Source organism: Elephas maximus, chromosome 16 (genome assembly GCF_024166365.1).
Source record: "Elephas maximus indicus isolate mEleMax1 chromosome 16, mEleMax1 primary haplotype, whole genome shotgun sequence".
In the NCBI taxonomy this organism is placed as follows: domain Eukaryota; kingdom Metazoa; phylum Chordata; class Mammalia; order Proboscidea; family Elephantidae; genus Elephas; species Elephas maximus.
The window spans coordinates 19,935,468-19,957,617 of NC_064834.1; the positions used below are offsets into that span (position 1 = coordinate 19,935,468).

The following is a 22,150-nucleotide window of genomic DNA, read 5'->3' on the forward strand; positions in this document are numbered from 1 at the left end:
TTTTTCACTTTGAGAGACATTATTGAGCAATGGGTCCTAGTTAAGGTACTGTAAAGGTCTGTGTATTTCACTAGAATTCCCAATGCTAATACTTTCTGCCTGGATCTTTTTTAATCACAAAAATCACAAAAAGAGGATTTGGAGGCCAAAAAAAGGACTAGTTCAGAGACATGCACAATTCTTAGAATATGGGTGATAAATTACCTGATTAAAAATATCTCCTCGTACAGCTTCACAGTCAACTTTGTATTTACAAATTAGGCAAGATGCTGTTGCAAAGGAACCTGAAAAAAACCAACATATATATGCTTTATTAAAGAAATACTTCCATTTCTTAAACATACCAAAAAGACTGCAATATAAACCTTAACACCAGGAAAGATAGAGAAGCTCCATGATTTAAACAGACTCTACAGGAGAATTAAAGGGATGATTTGAAAAAAACAAAACAAAACAAAACACTAATAGTTAAATAACAAACGAATCCAATCTTCAATTACTGAGACATTGATATAATGATCCCTCCAAAAGCTCTTTAAAAAAAAAAAAAATGAACCAACTCCTTAGCGTTCAGCAGCTATGGTCTGAAAACACTTCTAGACACATAAGAAAATGGCTAATGGTTAAACTGTTCATACTTTAGATTAAAACTCTTCTAAATTTCTGAATCCTCTAATACCTAAACTATTCAGTTCCTTTGGTTTTATAAACTAAAAATACCATGTTTCTTCACACTATAGCCAATAGTCACAAAAGGTTATTTAAAATAATTTAATGACATACAAATGTCTTTTGAAACTCAAAAGTACATTAATATCTGGGTTTTAAGTATCAAAGCTAAAACTTTTGATTTTATTTTTATGGGTTCTACTTTCCTTAGGTTATCTACAGTTAATCAGATAAGGTGATTAAATAATAATGCTTAACTTCTAGTCCTGGATGGTGGGCAATTTCATAATCGTAACTTTTCCTATAAAACTAATTAAATAAATTACAGGAAGCAATTCTGAAGTTTACTAACCATGACACTGAATTATCCTTTGGATTCCTGCCACCTGCTCCAGTGTATCTATGTTCTGAGTATAGTTGCGAAGTAGTTTTCCTTCCTTATCTGACAAGGCTATAAATTTGTGACAGAGAGATGGCTGGAATTGTCCAGGATATATTTCCTATGTAATGCAAAAAGTAAAAATAAAAATTTTACATTAAAGAACTACAGCAAATGTAAATTTAGGTTAAATAAACCATTTGATCCAGTAAAATTACCAATGATAAATGTGTGACTTAAAAATAAAATACATAAGCATTTTAAAGCATCTAGATAGATGCACCACATACATACAAAAGGACTGTTGCTGCAGTACAGTACGTATAAAACTCAGGAATTAGTGGACTTGGCCCCTTGAAGAAAAAGATAGTCTACTCAAAAACATCCCTAACACACGTTAATAGGTATTTTAATAAGTCAGAAGTAATACACACCTTAAGATACATCTAACTTTTGCTGGCTGCAAACTTAGGTTTTTTTTTTTCCTAAAGGAGAAAGTGGAAACTGAAATTACAGATACAAAAGATATGGTGAAAGACTTTTTTTTTTTTTTTAAACTAAAAAAGGCACCGTCAACATAAGAATTTTTTTTTTTTTTTTTGATTCATCATTCACTGTAAATAGCAACCTGTTGGAAGTTTAAAGCTAAAGTTTTAATTCCTTACCAAAATTGTTTTCCTTCCACTGCACAGGCACATACTGGTATAGTATAGAGTTGCTCATGAATGCTGAGTTGCTGGATTTTGTGTGTGTGTTTTTCCCCCCAAATAATGCTTCAATGCTGTTTCTTCTTTAAAAACAAAGAATTCAGATATACACATGGCAAAAAGATCAGAGAAAAAGTATCAATTTTGGTCCTCCCAACTTTTGGCAGTGACTATTAAATTTCATTTAGTGACTATGGCAAAGGAAGTTTCTTCTCTACTTTTTTATTTAAAGTAGCAGTGCTATCTACTTACTTCCTTACCATCCATGACATGCTCTATCCTATTAAAATGCCAGCAAAAAACTAGATACAACCGTATGTCCATCAACTGGGAGACTGGATGTATAAATATGGTACATCCGTAACAGAATATGCAGCCACTCTAAAGTACCAGGGGGATCTACATGCACTGACCTGGAAATGCACGTTACTCACCAATGTGTACAGTTTGGTTTTTGTTATTAAACAAAAACGGAAACTATATGCACATGTATATACATATTATCGAAAAGTCAAGGAAGGCAGGCTACAAACAAGCTATAAACAGGTGGTCACTTCTGACATCATACCAAAAAAAAGTTTAATAATGAGATAATACATGACTTTACATTTTACCTATTTAATTCAAGTTTTTTAAAAACTTCTTATTCTACCACCCAGGATACTTTTAGGTAAAGTTTTAAAATAAGCAAACCTCACTGTAACGATTATCACGGACACGTCCATATGCCGAAAATATGCATTACATGGAAATCCAACAGTTCTGCCTTATATTCAAATTTTATCACAGATAAACTTCATGGAAAACTTTGCAATTTAAGAAACAATGCATAAAGGAAGAAGCAATGTAAACAACTTCTTAAAGCCAGTTCTATAGAAAACTGAAAACCACATTTGTTATTTTAAATGAAGTTACAAGAGGTGCTCCGCGCGCAGGTTATCAGTTAATATTTTGGAATACTGGGTTTGTGCTCTGCCAGCTACTGCTTTATTCCCTGAATGCTCTGTCCCAGTACATTTACAATGAAGAGAGGGTAAGAAGCACAAAGATGTGTGGGACACCAGATTCAACTCTATACTCCAGTTTCCTCCAACATCCAACCCATAACAATTCGGGGTAGTTTTAACCCTTAAAAAAATCAGGAGCCAATTCCTACACTCAGAGATAATTTATGAAAGATCTTTTTGTTTTGTTTTTTAAGTTTACATTTCATGTGTTAGAACCTAAATGATTTGAGTTTGAACTTTGTCTATTTTCTTCGAAATATGAAGCAGACCATGTCTAAATCATTAGATTTAAACAGTGTTCCTCTATAAAGGATAAAGTATGAAATAATGAAGAAAAAAATTACCCTGAAGGACTGTCTCAATAGAAACCACTTCTAACACAGGTTCTTAATGTGAAACGTTTGCTAGAAATCAAAAGGCTGCAGATATAACTTTCAGACAGAACATGGATTAATTCTTCCATGTTGGAATTATGATACTAAAAGTGGCATACGGCATCCTAACCCTGTTCAAAGTAAGATAGGCTATACCGATCTGAACACCCTAAAGCCCTTTTAAGGAACCAATCACATGAGCCAATCACACTCTGTTATTGCCATAGGGATCCTTCTAGAGTAAAAAAGAGCAAGTATCAGTGGCTCGAAATACTCTAAAAAGCCACCCTCTTTCAAAACTCAGCTGTGCCCAGAAACATGCAAGCAATCCAGGAAATGGATATGGGCAACCAATGTGGTCAAAAGTAAACCTCAGAACTATCTGCCACAGTGAGTTTTCATGTAGAAGTAATGGCTTTCCTCCAGAGATGCTATTTCTACTTTCTTTCTAAAATCTCTAGTAATATATGAGATCCCAAAGAGGGGTGGAAATGCAGTCCCTCAAAACTAAAAGGATTCTTCAAAGTTTCAGAGCTGTCAATGTTTGCTAATATTCACCCTCCTCCTACAGAGCACAGGGAGGCAGTAAATAAAGTTGGTAAGAAACTAGAAACCTAAATTCCCCACGCTGCCGAAAAAGAGAAGTGAAACAGATCATGCCTGGTAAGGAATATCCTTCTAATCACTTAGCTTGCTTCGTTCACTCCACAAAACCACACTTGAATAAACTACTCCTTTCCTACCTAATCAAACTTAGAACTGATAAATAAGAGTCACCTGACACAGAAATCTAACTACATTTTTTAAAAAGTCCAGTTTCCTTAGGAATCCAGGGGTTGGCCAACTTTTTTAGTACAGGGCAAGGTAGTAAATATCTTAGATTTTGCAGGTCATATGGTCTCTGTTGCAATCACTCAACTCTGCCACAGTACTGCAAAAGCAGCCACAGTGTTCAATAAACTTTATTTCTGGACACTGACATGAGAATTTCATATGATGTCCACATTTCCCAAAATATTCTTCTCTTCACTTCCCTCCCCTCCCCATCATTTCAAACTGCATTCCCAGCTCGCGGGCTGTACAAAAACAGGTAGCAGACTGCATATACACTGAGGCCGTGGTTTGCTAACTCCTGTCCTAAGATAAGGGAGCCCTAGTGGCGCTGTGATTAAACACTTGGCTGCTAACCAAAAGGTTGGCAGTTCAAACCCACCAGCTACTCCACAGGAGAAAAATGTGGCAATCTGTTCCAGTGAAGATTTATAGCCTTGGAAACCCTATGGAGCAGTTCTACTCCATCCTATAGTACAGTGTTGCTGTAAGTCAGAATCAACTCAATGGTAACGTGTTTGGTTTGGTACTAAGCTAACACAAAAGAATTTCAACAGTAAACTTTTGGTTATCACTTAATTAACTTTCAGTATGCACCAAGCATAACACAAGCCCTTTATTTCATCTTTATCGTAGAGCTGCCAACCAATTTGAGAGCTGAGTTTCTGCATTTTTAAGCATTGGAAAGAAAAAGAATGTATAGCAGATTCTACATGGCTCACAAAGCAGGCCACATATTTCCTATATGGCTCTTCATAGAAAAATGTTTGGCTTTTTTATTATTTGAAAAAAAAAAAACGAAGCACAAAATTAATTTCCCAAAAGTCCCAAGAGCCAGTAAGTGACAGTTTATTATTATGCAATACTGCTTTTTCAATTTTTGATCCCTTCATCTTAAATGTTCTATTTTCTTTTAGGCTAAACATCATTTTTATGAGATATTGTAAAACTGTTTTTGTTGTCATTAGGTGCCGTTGAGTCGGTTCTGGCTCACAGCGACCCTATGCACAACAGAACAAAACACTGCCTGGTCCTGTGCCATCCTTATAATTGTTGTTATGCTTGAGCTCATTGCTGCAACCACTGTTGTCAATCCACCTCATTGAGGGTCTTCCTCTTTTCCGCTGACCCTGTACTCTGCCAAGCATGATGTCCTTCTCCAGGGACTGATCCCTCCTGACAACACGTCCAAAGTATGTCAAGACGCAGTCTCACCATCCCTGCTTCTAAGGAGCATTCTGGTTGCACTTCTTCCAAGACACATTTGTTCATTCTTTTGGCAGTCCACGATATATTCAGTATCTTTGCCGGCACCACAATTCACAGGCGTCAATTCTTCTTCGGTCTTCCATATTGTCCAGCTTTCACATGCATATGATGCAGTTGAAAATACCATGGCTTGGGTCAGGTGCACCTTAGTCTTCAAGGCGACATCTTTGCTTTTCAACACTTTAAAGAGATCCTTTGCAGCAGATTTGCCCAACGCAATGCATCTTTTGATTCCTTGACTGCTGCTTCTGTGGCTGTTGATTGTGGATCCAAGTAAAATGAAATCCTTGACAACTTCAATCGTTTCTCCATTTATCATGATCTTGCTCATTGGTCCAGTTGTGAGGATTTTTGTTTTCTTTATGTTGAGGTGTAAGCCATAGTGAAAGCTGTGGTCTTTGGTCTTCATTAGTAAGTAAAGTCCTTTTCACTTTCAGCAAGCAAGGTTGTATCATCTGCATAACACAGGTTGTTAATGAAGTCCTCCTCTAATCCTGATGCCCTGGTTCTTCGTATAGTCCAGCTTCTTGGATTATATGCTCAGCATACAGATTGAATAGGTATGGTGAAAGGATGCAACCCCAATACAGACCTTTCTTAATTTTGAACCATGCCGTATCCCCCTTTTCTGTTCAAATGACTACCTCTTGATCTATGTACAGGTTCCTCATGAGCACAATTAGGTGTTCTGGAATTCCCATTCTTTGCAACGTTATCCATAATTTGTTACGACCCACACAGTCAAGTGCCTTTGCACAGTCATCTTTCTGGTGTTCTGCTTTCAGCCAGGATCCATCTGACATCAACAACGATATCCCTTGTTCCACGTCCTCTTCTGAATCCGGCCTGAATTTCTCACAGCTCCCTGTTGAGGTACTGCTGCAGCTGCTTTTGGATGATCTTCAGCAAAATTTTACTTGCATGTGGTATTAATGAAAATGTTCAATAATTTCCACATCCGGTTGTATCACCTTTCTTTGGAATAGGCATAAATACGGATCTCTTCCAGTCGGTAGGCTACGTAGCTGTCCTCCAATTTCTAGGCATAGACGAGTAAGCACTTCCAGAGCTGCAGTCATTTGTTGACACATCTCAATTGGTATTCCATCAATTCCTAAAGCCTTGTTTTTTGCCAATGCCGTCAGTGCAGCTCAGACTTCTTCCTTCAGTGCAATCAGTTCTTGATCATATGCTGCCTCCTGAAATGACTGAATGTTGATCAATTCTTTCTGGTACAGTGACTGTATATTCCTTCAGCCTTCTTTTGATGCTTCCATGTCGTATAGTACTTTATCCATAAAATCCTTCACTATTTCAACTCGGGGCTTGTATTTTTTTCTTTAGTTCTTTCAGCTTGATAGACGCCAGATATGTTCTTCCCTTTTGGTTTTCTTACTCCAGGTCTTCACACAACTCGTTATACTTTGTCTTCTCTAGTCATCCTTTGAAATCTTCTGCTCAGCTCTTTCATCATTTTTTTTGTTTGCTTTAGCTATTCGACATTCTAGAGTCAATTTCAGAGTCTCTTCTGACATCCATTTTGGTCTTTTCTCTCTTTCCTGTCTTTTTAATGACCTCTTGCTTTCTTCGTGTACGATGTTCTTGAGGTCACTCTCCAACTTGTCTCATCTTCAGTCATTAAATGTTCAATGCCTCAAATCTATTCTTAAGATGGTCTCTAAACTTAGGTGGGATACACTCAAGGTTGTACTTTGGCTCACATGGACTTGTTCTTATTTTCTTCGCTTCAACTTGAACCTGCAAATGAGCACCTGATGGCCTGTTCCACAGTCAGCCCCTTGCCTTGTTCTGACTCATGATACTGAGCTTTTCCATCGTCTCTTTCCACAGATGTAGTTGATTTGATTCCTGTATATTCCATCTGGTGAGGTCCACGTGTATAGTTGCCATTCAAAGGCGTCTGCAATGAAGAAGTCGTTGGTCTGCAAAATTCTATCATGCAATCTCTGGCATCATTTCTATCACCATATTTTCCAACTACTAATCCTTCTTTGTTTCCAACTTTCCCACTCAAATCACCAGTAATTATCAATGCATCCTGATTGCATATTCAATCAATTTCAGACTGCAAAAGTTGATAAAGATCTTCAATTTCTTCATCTTTGGCTTTAGTGGTTGGTGTGTAAATCTGAATAATAGTTGCATTAACTGGTCTTCCTTGTAGGCATATAGATGTTATACTATCACTGACACTCTTGTACTTCAGGACAGATCTTGAAATCCAACTCCATTCCTCTTCAAGCTGTCATTCCTTGCATAGTAGAGCATATGATTGTCTGATTCAAAGTGGCCAATACCAGTCCATTTCAGCTCACTAATGCCTAGAATATCGATGTTTATATACTCTATTTCGTTTCTGAAGATTTCCAACTTTCCTAAATTCATACATCGTACATTACATGTTTCGATTATTAATGGGTTTGTAGCTGTTTCTTCTCATTTTGAGTCGTGCCATATCAACGAATGAAGGTCCTGAAAGTTTGACTCCATCCACATCATTAAGGTCGACTCTACTTTCAGGAGGCAGCTCTTCCCCAGTCACATATTAAGTGCCTTCCAAACTGAGGGGATCATCTTCCGGCAACATATCAGGCAATGTCCTGCTGCTACTCAGTTTTTACCAGCTAACTTCTTTTCAGGGGATTACTAGAGGCTGTAATTCCAATCTGCCTCTAACGAAAAACTCTCCAAGAATACATAATGTTCTCAAAAATACATATGAAAAGTATCCCAAGGGGGAAAAATGGCTAAGAACAAACATGCAATTCAAAGAAGATACATGAATACCCAATAGTTGAAAAGAACTCCTGTATACTAGTAAACAAAAGCAGAATAATAGAACCATGAAAAGATGTTAACTTGTTACCTATCAAATTGGTAAGTTTTAAAATTACATTAAAGACAGCCTAGATAGCCTTCATTAGGGGACTAGTTAAATATCCGGTAGTACAGCTATAAAACAGAACACTACGCCATCTTTAAAAACATACACACAAACTAGTATACCCAAAAAATTTTCCCCTGCAAAGATACCAAAGAAAACAGTTTACCACAGTAACTTTTGGAGAAAGAACTTAGAAGTAGGGATTATTAAAAGAGAGGCAGAATAACTTTATGTTTTGCACTGTTTTAATTTCTTCTTAAACCATATACACACACATATATACATAATTTTAAAAAATATTTTAATGCTCAAAGTCTATCGTGAGGTTTTTCTTTTGGGGGGAGTGGTGCCAGGGGCATGCTAATCAGCTTTCTCATACACAGTGTATTTTAGTTCATCCTTTTCAGGTGGCAAAATAAGGCAGCTTAACTAAACGTTAGTTAAGCTTACCTAAGACAAGCAATCTACCAAGTGCACTTTCAGAATTTATCCTAAAAACTCTGGAAATACAACTAAAAGGACAATTATAACCACACTATTTGTAATAGTAATAAATATCTTTGGGGGATTACAGTTACAATACTCTGCTAACATTATATGACCACTAAAAAGTTTCAAGCATCTGACTAAAAAAGTTTATGATATCAAACAGAAAATGCTAAAAATACAAAGCAGCAGGCAAAATAGTCCATTTTGTGATAAGAATATATCTGCAGCTATAATAAATTTCTACATATGTAATACCTATACCCCCCTCAAAAAAAAAAAAAAAAAACCTGTGTCGTTGAGTCGCTTTCAACTCCTAGCGACCCTGAAGGACAGGAGAGAACTGGCCCATGGGGTTTCCAAGGAGCGGCTAGTGGAGTCAAACTGCCGACTTTTTGGTCAGCAGCCGAGCTCTTAACCACTGTGTCATCAGGGCTTTTCTTCAGGTGAATGGGACTACGACTATTTATTTTTTGTTTACATTTTCTGATTTTTAGATAATGAACTTGTTTTAAAACTGTTTAAATAATCTGCTATATTTGCATACTATCAATAAAGTAATGATTTATTGAATAAAAAATTTTTGAAATTAAATTCATAAAAATAAGTTCATATTTCTCTACTTTTCCTGTGTTTTAACTTTAGGCAAAGAGCAACTGCTGAATTCAATTAACTCTTTGAACTGTCCTTATTTTTTTTATTTTATACATTCTAACTCAGTTTACCTTCACTGATTCTAAATACAACCACTTATTTTTATCAGCATCCATGAATTATTTTAGGTTCCTGAGAACTATGACCACAACTCATTATCTAGTTTAGCCCTCACTGCATAGAATAATGATTTAAAACACGGCTACACAGCTTTAAAATTGGCCTTAACTGCTCTTGTGTAAAAGAATTCGAAGCGGTACCACAGCTTGGTACACTGCAATGAGTGGTGTTCAACCAAGGGGCAATACTGCAGCAGACATGTGGCAATATCTGAAAACATTTTTGTCAGAACTGGGGTGGGATGCTTACCGGCATCTAGTGAGTAGAAGCCAAGAATGCTGTTATTAAACGTCCTACAATGCACAGGCCAGCCCCCACAAGAAATTATTATCTAGCCCAAAATGTAAATAGTGCAGAGCTTGAAAAACTGCTCTAATGAAGCAGTATAATCTCTTTAACACACCTCTCAATTACTTGGAATTTTCAGTCTAAATGAAATCTAAATTTCTCAAAAATTATATACAATTTAAAAAAAAGAAAACTATATACAATTAAGGGCTTTAGACATGGTATAGAATTTCTCCCTTTTTTCCAAATGTCTAAATTTACCCAATATTTTCTGCTTTTCCAACTGGCAAAAATCATAAACCATCTTAATAAACTTTCTGCCTACTACAGTAACTGGTAAAAAAAAAATTTTTAGGTTATTTGAAGAGCATTTTATTCACAATTCACTGAGTATTTTAGAATCTAGTAAAAACATGGCGACAGTATTTACATGCTCCCCAACCTCCATTTTGGGGTTACTAACCTGCATTCTTTGTCCTTATTTATTTCTCCATAAGCCTGTCCTAGTTACTAATTTTTAGACCCAAATTGCCTCTTCTATCATTAACAGTTTTGAGAACTACTTAAGCGGCTAGGTTTTAGTCAGTTCCTACCGTTAGAATTCAAGTATTAACAAAAAATTATACATGAATAACAATTATAGAGGTTAATTAAGTTTACTCAGCTCTTAAACCGTAAGTGAAAACTCAGAAAAGCAATCAAGCAAAATTAAGTTTATATAAATAGAACCGGAAAAGGCTATCCTATATAAATGCTTGGATTTAAATTTTTTTCAGTTTACTAACAATAAAAATGTGCATAAAATTTTTACAGTTTTATAGAATTGAAAAATGCAACCCCTTCCCTCTTCTCCCAGGTGGCATAAAATCCGTACACAGTGATTAAGAACACTGTAAGACACTAGCACTGTGCCATCTTACAATGTATTTTCACTTATGCACTGTCTGAATTTCTATTAAGTGTATTTAAAAAGTTCTTACTGTCTTTATCAGAGTAATCATGAATTGCTTCGACAGATTCCTGCGTGTCAAAACTAATTTAAGCTAAAAACGGATACTAAGTTTGTACGTTAGACAGCTAAATTCACAATCCTTACCTTATTTCCACTGTTACCATCTATTTTTTCAAGTGTCAGGTTGCCAGTTTAAAAAAGTACACAAAAAATTGCCACCACCAAAAACAGAACATTAAACCTTAGATATTCAACTGTAGTTTATAATTTTAGTAAGCAATTTTGAATCTGCTCTTCAGTAAATCATCCAAACAAATAAAGCTGATATAGGTGACTTTTGGCAACATGTTTTGCTTCCCCTCAGAAGACAGAATTTAGAGCAAAAATCTTAGGAGCATTACATAAATGCACTGATGAGTCAAGCTTTTATATCATCATATATAAAACGAGACTAATTTCCAATTACATGCTGGCTTTTAAAAGTGTTTATTTTTGCTAAAAAAGCTATCATAATACCAACGTGCTACATCCAATTTAGGAAACCTATATAAATATATGGTATTTCATTGGTCTTCACAACCATGTGGTAGTACCGCCAGCACCAGTATGTTAGAACAAGTGATCATCACTAATACATCATCTTGTATTTCAGGAGAAAAAGACACACCAATAATTATTTACATTATTTATTCAATCCAGGTATGAACCAGGTGTCTACTTCAATTCCATAGTCTGATTATCTCAGAAACACTCTTCAAGTCCTTAGAGAGAACAAACTTGAAACTAAAGGCTAGATATAGATGACCATCACTATTATAGATACACGAAGAAGTTCGAAACTTAAATTTCAAGTTAATTTTTAGAAAAATGTAAAATACTCTTAAAAGCTGTAAATCTTCTCAAATTTAGTTTTGTTTTATTAACTAAAACATATTCAAAGGTTTTTTATTTTTTCCGTTTTACTCTAACAGTCATTTATATACTTTACTTAAATGAAATAAATTTCTTTAAAGACAGTCATTAATATAAACTAACCTGAATTCTGAATTAGCAGAGCTTTTCCTATAGTTACATAGAAAGACCACGTGGTATGAAAGTAGCTCAAGTCATACTTTAAATTCAAGCTAATTTCCAGATTAACTAAAAAAGTCACTAATACAAAAAATACTTTTTTTTTTTTTTACATATACTGAAGTCTAGCAGTAACAATGGTAAAATTTCTTTCCATAAGACAAAACGTACACACGTTTGTTTTTGGTCTAACTGTGTATTGGAGCCCTGGTGGTACAGTGTTTAAGAGCTTGGCTGCTAACCAAAAGGATGGCAGTTTGAATCCACCAGCCGCTCTTATAGAGTAGTTCTACTGTCTTATAGGGTCACTATGGCTTTAGAGTAAAAAACAAAAATTTTTTTCAAATAACTCAAATCCGTTGGGAATGGTACCATGTAATACTAAACTTTACATTCTAGAGCAGCGCTGTCTAACAGAAATACACTGCTAGCCATGTATATAATTTTAAATTTTCTACTAATCACATTAAAAAACTGAAAACTGGTGAAATTTTTCAATTTCAAAAGTATTATCATTTCCACGTATAATTAACATAAAATTTATCAATGGAATATTTTACATTCTTTTTTCCATACTAGTTCTTCAAAAATCTGTTACGTTTTTCGCTTACAACACATCTCATTTCAAGTACTCAACAACCATATGTGACTGGTGGCTCCTGAGCTGAACAATGGAGCTCTAGAGACTCCAAGCTCCTCTGCAATCTGCTAATTAACATGTACCCTAAAAATCTTCTCCATCCCTAATCACAAAGTGATTTTTCTGGGACACTCTCATGTGTTAAAACCTGGCTACCACCAAACACATCAAAACAGATATTATAATCTCTTTTTAACACCTATAAAAACTATTAAAGTCAAAATAATACGTTATTTTTATATGCTTTACTAATCTCTTAAAAAAATTTAAAAAAGCCCAAGTAATATCAAATGAAGACCAAAACTGAAGTGTGAATTTGAAAAATACGCAATAATCTCTCATTTGAAAATAAACTCAAACCTAAAATGAAGAAAAGTAGATGATACTTCCTTCTGGGAAAAAGCGAACACTGACTGTTTTTAATTAACTGATCTTACTTCACAACAGTACTAGCATCCATTTTACTAGACCACAAATGGTAAAATTAAGTAACCTATATACGAAAATATTTTGCATGAAGAGGTCAAAATACAACTAGCAAAGTTCTCAGTACCTTCGCAAACTTGAAGAATGGTCTTGGATCCTTTCTGAAATATTCAATATCAAACATTGCTTGAGGGTCTGGAAGGTCTGGGAAGTCCACTGCAAGGCGTGCATAAATACCATCTCTTGACCTGAAGTCAGGTATTCCACAGGAAACAGATACCTGAAATATCCACGGCATAATTTGTATTATTAAATCTCCTAGCTTTGTAATTACTAGCTCTCTTACCATATATTCAAGGAGGAGCTGAAAAGAAAATTTTAATTTGAAGCTTCTTTTGGGAAAAAGAAATACCACCCTACTCCAATTTCAAAAAAATAAATAAAAAACCCAAATAAACCAGTATAATTAACTCCACCATACAGTCCTGTTTTCAATGGAGATTAGTCATGCTAATTGTACTTCTTTAAGAGTTTAACCAACAAATCAGAGCAACTGGGATCTGATTAAAGGAAGGGAGTAAATAATTTCAATTACTTAACTATAAAGCAGGCAAGAATTTCTACTACACTGTCAAATTTTTCTAAAGAAACGTCTCATACCTCCCTCATCAGGGTTCTGTCTCAAGAATACTAAATTTTGATATAAGCCAATCACAGAAAGTCAAATATTGTATAACTTCACTTATATAGAAAGACAAAAGGCAAATGTATAAAAAACAAAGTTTACTGGTGGTTACCAGGGGCAAGAAGAGGAAAAGGAGGGTTAATAGTGATAGAAAAATAGCACTGATTAAGGGTAGAGTTGTACAGCCGATTACCGTAACTGCTGTCTGTCAATAAGCTGTACGCCTATAAGAAGTTGAACTGGCAAAAGTTGTGTGACATATATTTACAATGACAAAAAAAAAAAAGAGTAGTTGCTGAGGTTGCTTATGTACAACCAAATACCTCATGGGATCTGGTTCCTTGGTTTGAAGGTTTAGAGTCATGATTTCATTGCATATTCCAGTTAATTGGCCTGATAACATGTCTAGAATTTCTGTTCTACTTCCTAGTTTGTTGCGTAGTGCCTATGCTCATAAAAACTCGCCAGCAGCTATCCAAGGCACAACAATTGGTCTTTATTCACCTGGACCAACAGAGCAAGGTGGAGAGTCAGGAATAGGAGAATGTGGAATGTGTGGCTAACTGCCTCCATGAACAACTACCTCCTTCGCCATGAGACCAGGAGAACAGGATGGTGCCCAGCTACCATTACTGAACATTTTAATTAAAGATTCCAATGAAGAAGCATGATCAAAAGGGGAAAATACAGAACAGAGCATCAAATTCTCTCATGGACTCTAAACTTTCTGAAGCCATGCATGGATGGATGAAACCCTGAAACTATTGCTGAGATAATCTTTAAGCCTTAAACCAAAAATATCTCCAGAAGTCATCTTAAAACCACGCGATAGTTTAGCTTAACTACAAAACTAGCCCGACTCCAGAATTATGCTGTTTTCAGAACTATCTATATGGGATAAAACTAACAACAGTAACTGAAAAGATTAGACAGGAACCTTAAAGGGCAGTGAATTTGTGTTAACGAGTGAGGAACAATTCAGAAAAAGAGGGTGAAAATGGTTGTACAACTCAAAGAATGTAACTAATGACACTAAACTGCACATGTAGAAATGGCTGAATTGTGTGTGTTTTGCTATGTGTATTCTCAACAAAATAAAATTTAGAAAAAATACTAAATTTTTGCATTTTCTTTAAAAATTGTGTTGTACAATATTTCAACTCTTAATTTTTTTTTTTTTTTGAAGACTAAATTTAGACACTATTTTATTCTATAAAGAAACTCTAACATTTCCAATAGGGATTTCAGAAGTTTTTTCATTTCACAGTTTTGCTGGAGTTGACTTCACTTTAACCTCAGAGTAAAACAAATTTGTCTAAATCACACCTGGAAGCAAAGCATCACTATTTTTGATGATGATCTAAGAAAAATTAAATTAAATAACTCAATCCGCAATTTAAAATGGCAGACAACAGGACTGAATTTTACTCTGGCAGTTGCTCTGGTCACTACCACAACATGTAACATGCTCTGTATGAATAAAACTCAGTTCCATACTTGTGAATACCAGTCAAGTTTCTGGTTTCTCTGTGAGCATCCAGCAAATACCCACTTTCTTCACAGGAGCCTCACACCCCTTAATACAAATAAATTATAACCCCCTGCATCTCTTTTAGCAGCTGTAGTATAATACAGGTAAAAGTCTTGCCTTAATTTTACTTACCTACTGTGCTGGCTATAAAAAAAAAAAAAGTAAATACTTAAAACTGCTGGAGAGGTTTTTTTAAACAAAACTTGACTTAGCAACTATAAACTGCACTCTCTTCTTATTAGTTTCCAAATACATACACCCATAATCATGTAAGCATAAATTCTTCTAAATCAGAACAACGTTTCTCAATAGGAAAAGTTGCACCCCCCCCATAAGTGTTTAGTACATCTTACATACCCCTGCTCCAGTTAAAACTATTATTTTTTTGCACTCTTGCAGTAATTTCACAGCATCTTCAATTGTATTAATATCTTTTCTTTTCTTCCTTTTTGGTGGTTCTGAAAGGATATTAATAACAATCTGCCACAGTGTCATATCATCCAATTCAGGTGGAGGAATTGTTTCCGGTAGTAAATCTTTAAGAATAGTTCGAGGGTCTGTTCCAATCATGAGGTGTTGCTGAACAAAAGTATATGGACCTATAATAAGAGTAAAAAGACTTAGATCAAATCCACTTCCAAGTAATTCAAAATCTCATTTTCTGAAGTATCAAGTTAGCAATCTATAAGCCTTTCTGCAAATTAAGAAAATCCAATATAAAGATACTTCATTCTCACATCTTCAGAGCTATGCTAATTCCAATAACATAAGATGCAAGGAATTCTACTTCACAAGTGGTTAGAAAGAGAACTACCCGAGAGTTATGCTGGCCCCTTTAGCCATAAAATACTGAGTACAGGCGGTCCCCAGATTACCAACAACTTCTGTTCCTAAGTCTGTCTTCAAGTCGAATGTGTACAAGTCAGTTGGTCAAATGTTTGTCTTAGTATGTACTATACCTTTCTATGCGTACATAACATTAAAGAAACACTTCGAGACACACTAAAACATCTTTAACGTAATAACATGGTAATGTTTTGATGCAGGTCGCAAAGTAGCACCCGTTTGTTATTACAAACTGCTGCATGTATCTCATACTTTTTAATATAACAGGCTTTATGGGGGTTGGTTCGTAACTACAGGTTGTACACAAATCAGACGTTCGTAACTCAGGGACTGCCTGTGTGTATTTTAAGAATCAAACTACTACCAAAATGAAATTTTTATGGTTAAAATCTCAAACATACACCATTATTAAAAACAAAAGTATTTACAAAAGGGTACCACAAAGCAATACAGAAAAGATCTTGTTGTTAGTTGCCGCCAAGACCAGCCCTGAAAGCCCATACTATTTATCATTAAGGACATAACGGAAAGACAAAAAAATCTACACATAATTACCATCTTTTTAAAAATTCTTCCACCAATAACCTTCAAACCGATCTTAATATTCCAAAATAATACTGTCACTAAAAGTATTTTCCCTGAAATTTCTTAGAACAGTTTCCTAGCCAGAGAAAATAAAAAATGTAACATATTACAGACACTAAAAAGGAACTAATCATCGCTGTGTTTAGTCAAGCCACTTTTGAAAGAAGGAGAGCACATTAAGAAAAAGACCACTTTCAAGACGGGGTATATTATGTCTTTATTATAAAAATCTGTTAACATTCTCGACTTCAAAATACTTTCCCATTTCATTCACCTATTTAATAAATATTTGAACACATACTATGTACCAGGTACTTTTCTAGGCCTGGAACTTAACAAAATAGTAGCATACAAGTCAGTCAAAAATCCCTGTCCCCGTGCAGCTTATATTCTAGCACAGTAAACAGGTAATAAAAAAGACAAACAAGTAAGACACACAGTTTCTCAAGAAGTCTTTAAGAAGAAAAAAATTAAAGAAATGATATGAAGGGGATTGGCTGGGCAGTAGGAGATGGAGGAGTGTCAATTTTAGATAGTGTGGTCAGGGTCTGCCTCACTCATGATATGCTTTCTGAGCAAAAGCTAAAAAGAAGTAAGGGAGCAAGCAAGACCCTCTATTTACCTGGAGAAAGCACATTCCAGGCAGAAGACACAAATGCAAAGGGCCTGAGGAGTGAGAAGGACCTGGCTGTGTGAGAAACAGCAAAAAGGCCAGCTTCCAGGGGCCTGAGCTGTTCAGTAACAAAAACAAAATCACTAACTTTCCCTAGACTGTCTCTAGCCCAATCCTGACTCATGGCGACCCTATGTATTAGAGTGGAACTGAGCCCCATAGGGTTTTCTTGGCTGCAATCTTTAGGGAAGCAGATCACCAAGTCTTTCTCCCTTGGAGCTGCTGGGTACCTTTCAGTCAGTAGCTCAGCACAAACCATGTGCACCATCCAAGGACCTTCAAGCTGTCCCTAAGCTGACATTAAATCTCACCAAGCTCCCAAGAACCTCATCATGAGGGCATAAGGGGGCAGAGAATTAAATTTTTAGTTCTCATAAAATGAAAATACAAGACAATAAAAAGCATTTTGTCTCTAAAGCTGCAGAGCTTTGAAATCATACCTATCCGTGGCCTTGGGGTCCAGTCGCTAGAGCTTGCATGTGAGGCTCTATCGTCCTCATCACTTTCACAAGAATGAAAGCCATTGGTGATAATTTCATCACTGAATAGAAGGTTATCTGCAAAAGAAGCAAAAGTAACTGAAGGGTGCTGAAACAGCCTGCACCAAAAATGTATTAAGACCTATAATGGCTATGAGGCAATGACGTTCATTTAACGCAGCACTTAAACATTCATACCATGTGTGTAAAGAATGCCTATCAGGTCCGCCCACACCTTTCAAAGGAGAAGTACCCTCATCTTCAGGGCTGCTACCCAGAATCTAAGTTTGTCCATCAAAATCTAGAAATAAATTGAGCCCACTTAAGAAAAAACAGAACAAAAAAAGCAGTGATCTAGTTAAATTGTCAATCACAAATAACAGCGTTTATGAAAAATTATCAAATAGAAATTTACTACAAAAAACTTTAAATGTTAACTGCTGCAATTTGCGTTTCTAACCCTTTCAATAACACCAAACGTAGAAAGACATCTGTGTATTGTGTTTCCCCTGCTAAACTGTAAATTCCTTGATATCGGGGGTTGTTTTACTAATCTAGTCCTTAATGCACACGTTAATTTACATATGAGCCACTGGACTTAATTAAAATATTGATACAAATGAACCACCATCCAAAACAGAAACTCCTCAGATCAAAAATATTGAAACCCTCATGGATGACACGATTTATACACCTAACATATCTGCTTCAGGGTGCCAAAAATGCCAATTTTCATGTCAGGATTACACACACACACAGGGATTATACCTCCTCTAAAAATCATTATTAGATCATTACAGAAAAAACAATATTTATAAAAAAAAAACTCAAAGTACTATTACTTTCCATGCCCATTATTAACTGCACCACTCGAGTAACGTCTTTAGCAACAGCCATGTTCTTTATATTTTACATGCTATACCTTTAGAAACAGCTTTCCTCTTTAAAACGTAAAACTTTAAGTTTAATAATACAGACCCTGAAAAAAAAAAAGGTAAACTGAACAGGTGTCCGGTTGCAAAGGCAATGGCAAAGGTCGATCAATGGGACAGGCAAAAGTTGCAGACTTAAGTGTGCTGGGGAAGGCGGACGAAAAGCAAAAGTCTTTAACAAAAGCAGTATGCAAAAACAGTAGGAGGGGGAAGAAAACTTATTTTAAAACCAATTGCAAGAGTTTCCCGGCCCAGCGGCTGCGCAAAGCACGGGGCCGCCTGGCGAGCCGCAGACAGAGGGGAGCGGGAGGGAGGAGGCAGCCAGCGAGCCCGCGAGCCTGCGGATCGCTCCCGCAGCCGGGCCGGCTGCCCTGGGGCTGCGCAGCTGAGCGGAAAAGCGAGCTGGGGAGGGAGACTCCGCCGCAGAGGCGCCCCCCGCCCCGGCCCGGCCCCAGAGACCCCGCGAACCCACGCCAGGAGGGGCCCCGCAGGAGGGAGGAGGGGATGCGCAGTCCCGGCGGCCCGCGCCCTTGCGCACCTCGGTACCCAATCGCCGCCGCCGCTGCCTCCTCCTCCTCCTCCTCCTCCTCGCCGTCGTCGTCGTCGTCGTCGTCGAAGTCGTCGGCCGGTGGCGGCTCCCGGGATAGGCCCTGCAGGCCTAGCCCATTGTCTTCTCCGGTCGCCGGAGCCGCCACGGCCGCCGCCTGGGCCTCCCGCTCCTCGCCCGCCGCCGCCGCCTCCCGCCACGGCGGCGCCGCAGAGCAGCCCCCGGCCGCCGCCGGAACCTCACGCTCCGGGGCCGCTCCGCCGGGCTCTCCCGGGCTCCGGCCGAGGCCGGGGCCGTCTCTTCGCGGCCTCTTCCGGAGCGGCTCTCCGGCGGGCGGCGACACGGCCTCCTTTTCGGCCGCCGCCGCCGCCGCCGCCGAGGGGGAGCTGCCGGGCTGAAGGGCGAGCGCCGCCTCGTCCGCCATCTTCCAACTGCCTCTCTGGCCCTCCCTCCTCGCCTGCTCTCCTCCCGCTCGGCGCGCGGCACTGGCGCCCCCGCGGCTCCGGCTGCGGGAGATTTAAACCCCGTCACGTGACCCGCCCCCTCGCCGCCCCCGCCCTCCCGCCAGCTCCCGCCACCCACGCGGGCCGGACCACAACACGGCTGGTCACGTGGCGGGCGGAGGCCGGGGCCGTGCGTCCGCCTTCCCGGCTCGGCGTGGGCCCGGAGCGACGCAGCCCGGCAGCCCGCGGCCCCGCCTCTCGGCGGCAGGCGCGTGGTGCGGCCGAGCTCGCCCCTTCGCCACCTTCTCAGCTCCTCTTTCAAACGGCCTTCCGAAGGCAATGCGGTCCGATGGCTCCAGGGTTGCTTCCCCTGCGCGTTTACGCCAATGCTGGAAGTGCACACCTTGGCTGTCCTAGTCCTGTCTCATTTAGCTGAGTTAAAATCTGGTTCCTGAGATAGGAGAAGGAATGAAGCTGCCTAAAGCTTTCCTCCCTGAGATACTATGGATAGTCGTTTGTTTTGTTTTTGGGTAAGAGTAGCAGCAGCAGGACACAGAAGCTCCCTCACACTGTTCTGACAGTTCCTCTTTGGGTTCGTGTTCTCCTCCGGTCCCGATGAGTCGGGAATCCACTGGACTGGACGGCAACGGGTTTTTTGGTTTGGCTCCCTCCTTTGTCAGTTGTCCCCCTGTCCCCCAATCACTTGTGGAGTCGTGTAGATTGTCAAATCCGTAAAGGCATGTGTCCTTCTGGACATTTGCCTTGTGAGCTTTAATTTTAAAGGTGAATGAAGAAATGCTTAAGATTATCGTGCATAAACTCAGTTTATTGCAAGGTAGTCATGGCAAGGCATGGAAGACCTCAAGATACTCATTTAGAACCAGAGAATCGGAATTAACAATTACAATTTTAATTCAAGGGTCAGAGTCCCAATCTTTAGACTTCAGGCTTTTTACCTTTTAACAGTGGTCTGAGAAGGAAGGCTTGACCACGTTTTCAAACTTGGTGGACGTCCCTCATAGTTAGATTTTGACGTCAGCAGCAGAGGCCAAGATTCCATCTAAATCCAAAAGTCTTAGTATTTCAAATTAACCTGAGAATCTCCCCTTTCAACTGGTCATTTCACTTTTTTAAAATGATAACCTCACATTTTTGAAACCTTGAAATCATTTTTAAGTTTTTCTTCAGTCCACTCTAACCAGTGACCAAATCCTGTTGTCTTTCCTTCCATCTTAAACTCCAGTTTCTAACTGTGTAAGCACCTCACCCTTCCTAGCTGGCATCCTTAGCCCTGTTCACTCCCCACTTCGTCTGTGGTACCCTACAAAGTATTTAATAAATTGATTCTCAACCACGTAGGATATAACATGTAAAATGTTGAGAATTGTTTTCTCATCGAAATAGAAACAAAATTCACCATTTTATTTTGAAAAAGATATTTGTAAGTTTATGGACATATGTTATTCATTCATTTATTTGTATTTATCATCCATCAAAGACACTTGCTAGTGTTTATGAATTACAAGAAATGCTTTGTGATCAATATGATGGCTAGTGTGCTGAAAGGCCAGAGATGAGTTATGCGTGCCAGAGGGATAAGCAAGAAACAGAATTGTATGATGAGAAAAAACAACTCCCAACTAGAGCCTGACCTACCCATAGTTGAGAACTAAAACTTGCCTAAAACTCAGGTCATTCCCTAATCCCTATAGCCTGCAAGTTTAGATTCAGTTTTTCAGCTTCTCGCGTAAATCTGGCCTTGCCCTTCTTGTAATTATTTTTTATCATTAGTGTACTCTAAATTGAGCTTTCATAAGAAGCATTAAAAAAATGAGGAACAACTCTAAGTTCTCATGTGGAATGATCTCTAAGCTGCACAGTGCAAGATACAGAACAGTGTATACAGTATAGTGTATGAAGGGAGTGGACTGTGGGAGGGAGACTGTATTTACCTGTTTGTTTATGTATGTATAAAATAATTCTGGAGGCACTTCTTAAATACATATCTGCCACATATTTGTTACACTTTTCCCTGTGCCTCTGTCCCTAGAGGAAACTCTGGTGGTGTAGTGGTTAAGTGCTACGACTGCTAACCAAAAGGCTGGCAGTTCAAATCCACTAGGCACTCCTTGGATACTCTATGGAGCAGTTCTACCCTGTCCTATAGGTTCGCTATGAGTTGGAATTGAATTGATGGCACTAGGTTTGATTTGGTTTTGGTTTTCTGTCCCTAGAATGTTGTTGGATGCCATCGAGTCAATTCCAATCCCCAGTGACCCCATGTGACAGAGCAGAACTCCTGCATAGGATTTTCCTGGATGTAATCTTTATAGAAACAAATCACCAGGCCTTTCTCCTGAGGTGTTCCTGAGTGGGTTCGAACAGCCAACCTTTCAGTTAGCAGTCGAGCACTTAACCATTGTGCCCTACTACCTCTTCATACGTTATAGAGTATATTATCCTACCTTATTAAACTTTTTTCTTTTCTTTATATGTGTTATTTACTGTCTTCCCCAATTACAGCAGGAATTTTGTTCATCTGGTTTACCTCTCGATTATCAACTCTCTAGGACAGTAACTGGCACATATTTTTGTTGGATGAATGAGGAAAAGCATACAAAAATGAATAAAGAGTCAAAATGAAGATTCCC

General features: G+C 38.2%; 1 protein-coding gene across 2 annotated transcripts in view; it reads right to left on the bottom strand.

The window, feature by feature from the left end:
* SIRT1 (sirtuin 1) overlaps nt 1-19,557 on the bottom strand; it is a 33,390-nt gene extending 13,833 nt beyond the window's left edge. The window contains exons 1-6 of one of the 2 annotated variants that reach the window (XM_049855996.1): nt 19,048-19,557; nt 17,539-17,655; nt 15,352-15,593; nt 12,906-13,058; nt 1,022-1,169; nt 205-284 (exon numbers count right to left, since the gene is read on the bottom strand). In XM_049855996.1, coding sequence (XP_049711953.1) covers nt 205-284; nt 1,022-1,169; nt 12,906-13,058; nt 15,352-15,593; nt 17,539-17,655; nt 19,048-19,480 — 1,173 coding nt within the window. In that variant the 5' untranslated portion in view covers nt 19,481-19,557. Of the gene's footprint in view, nt 1-204; nt 285-1,021; nt 1,170-1,713; nt 1,833-12,905; nt 13,059-15,351; nt 15,594-17,538; nt 17,656-19,047 lie in introns of those variants that run through there. The other variant, XM_049855997.1, reaches the window with a different exon arrangement.
* Nucleotides 19,558-22,150: the final 2,593 nt, after the last annotated feature.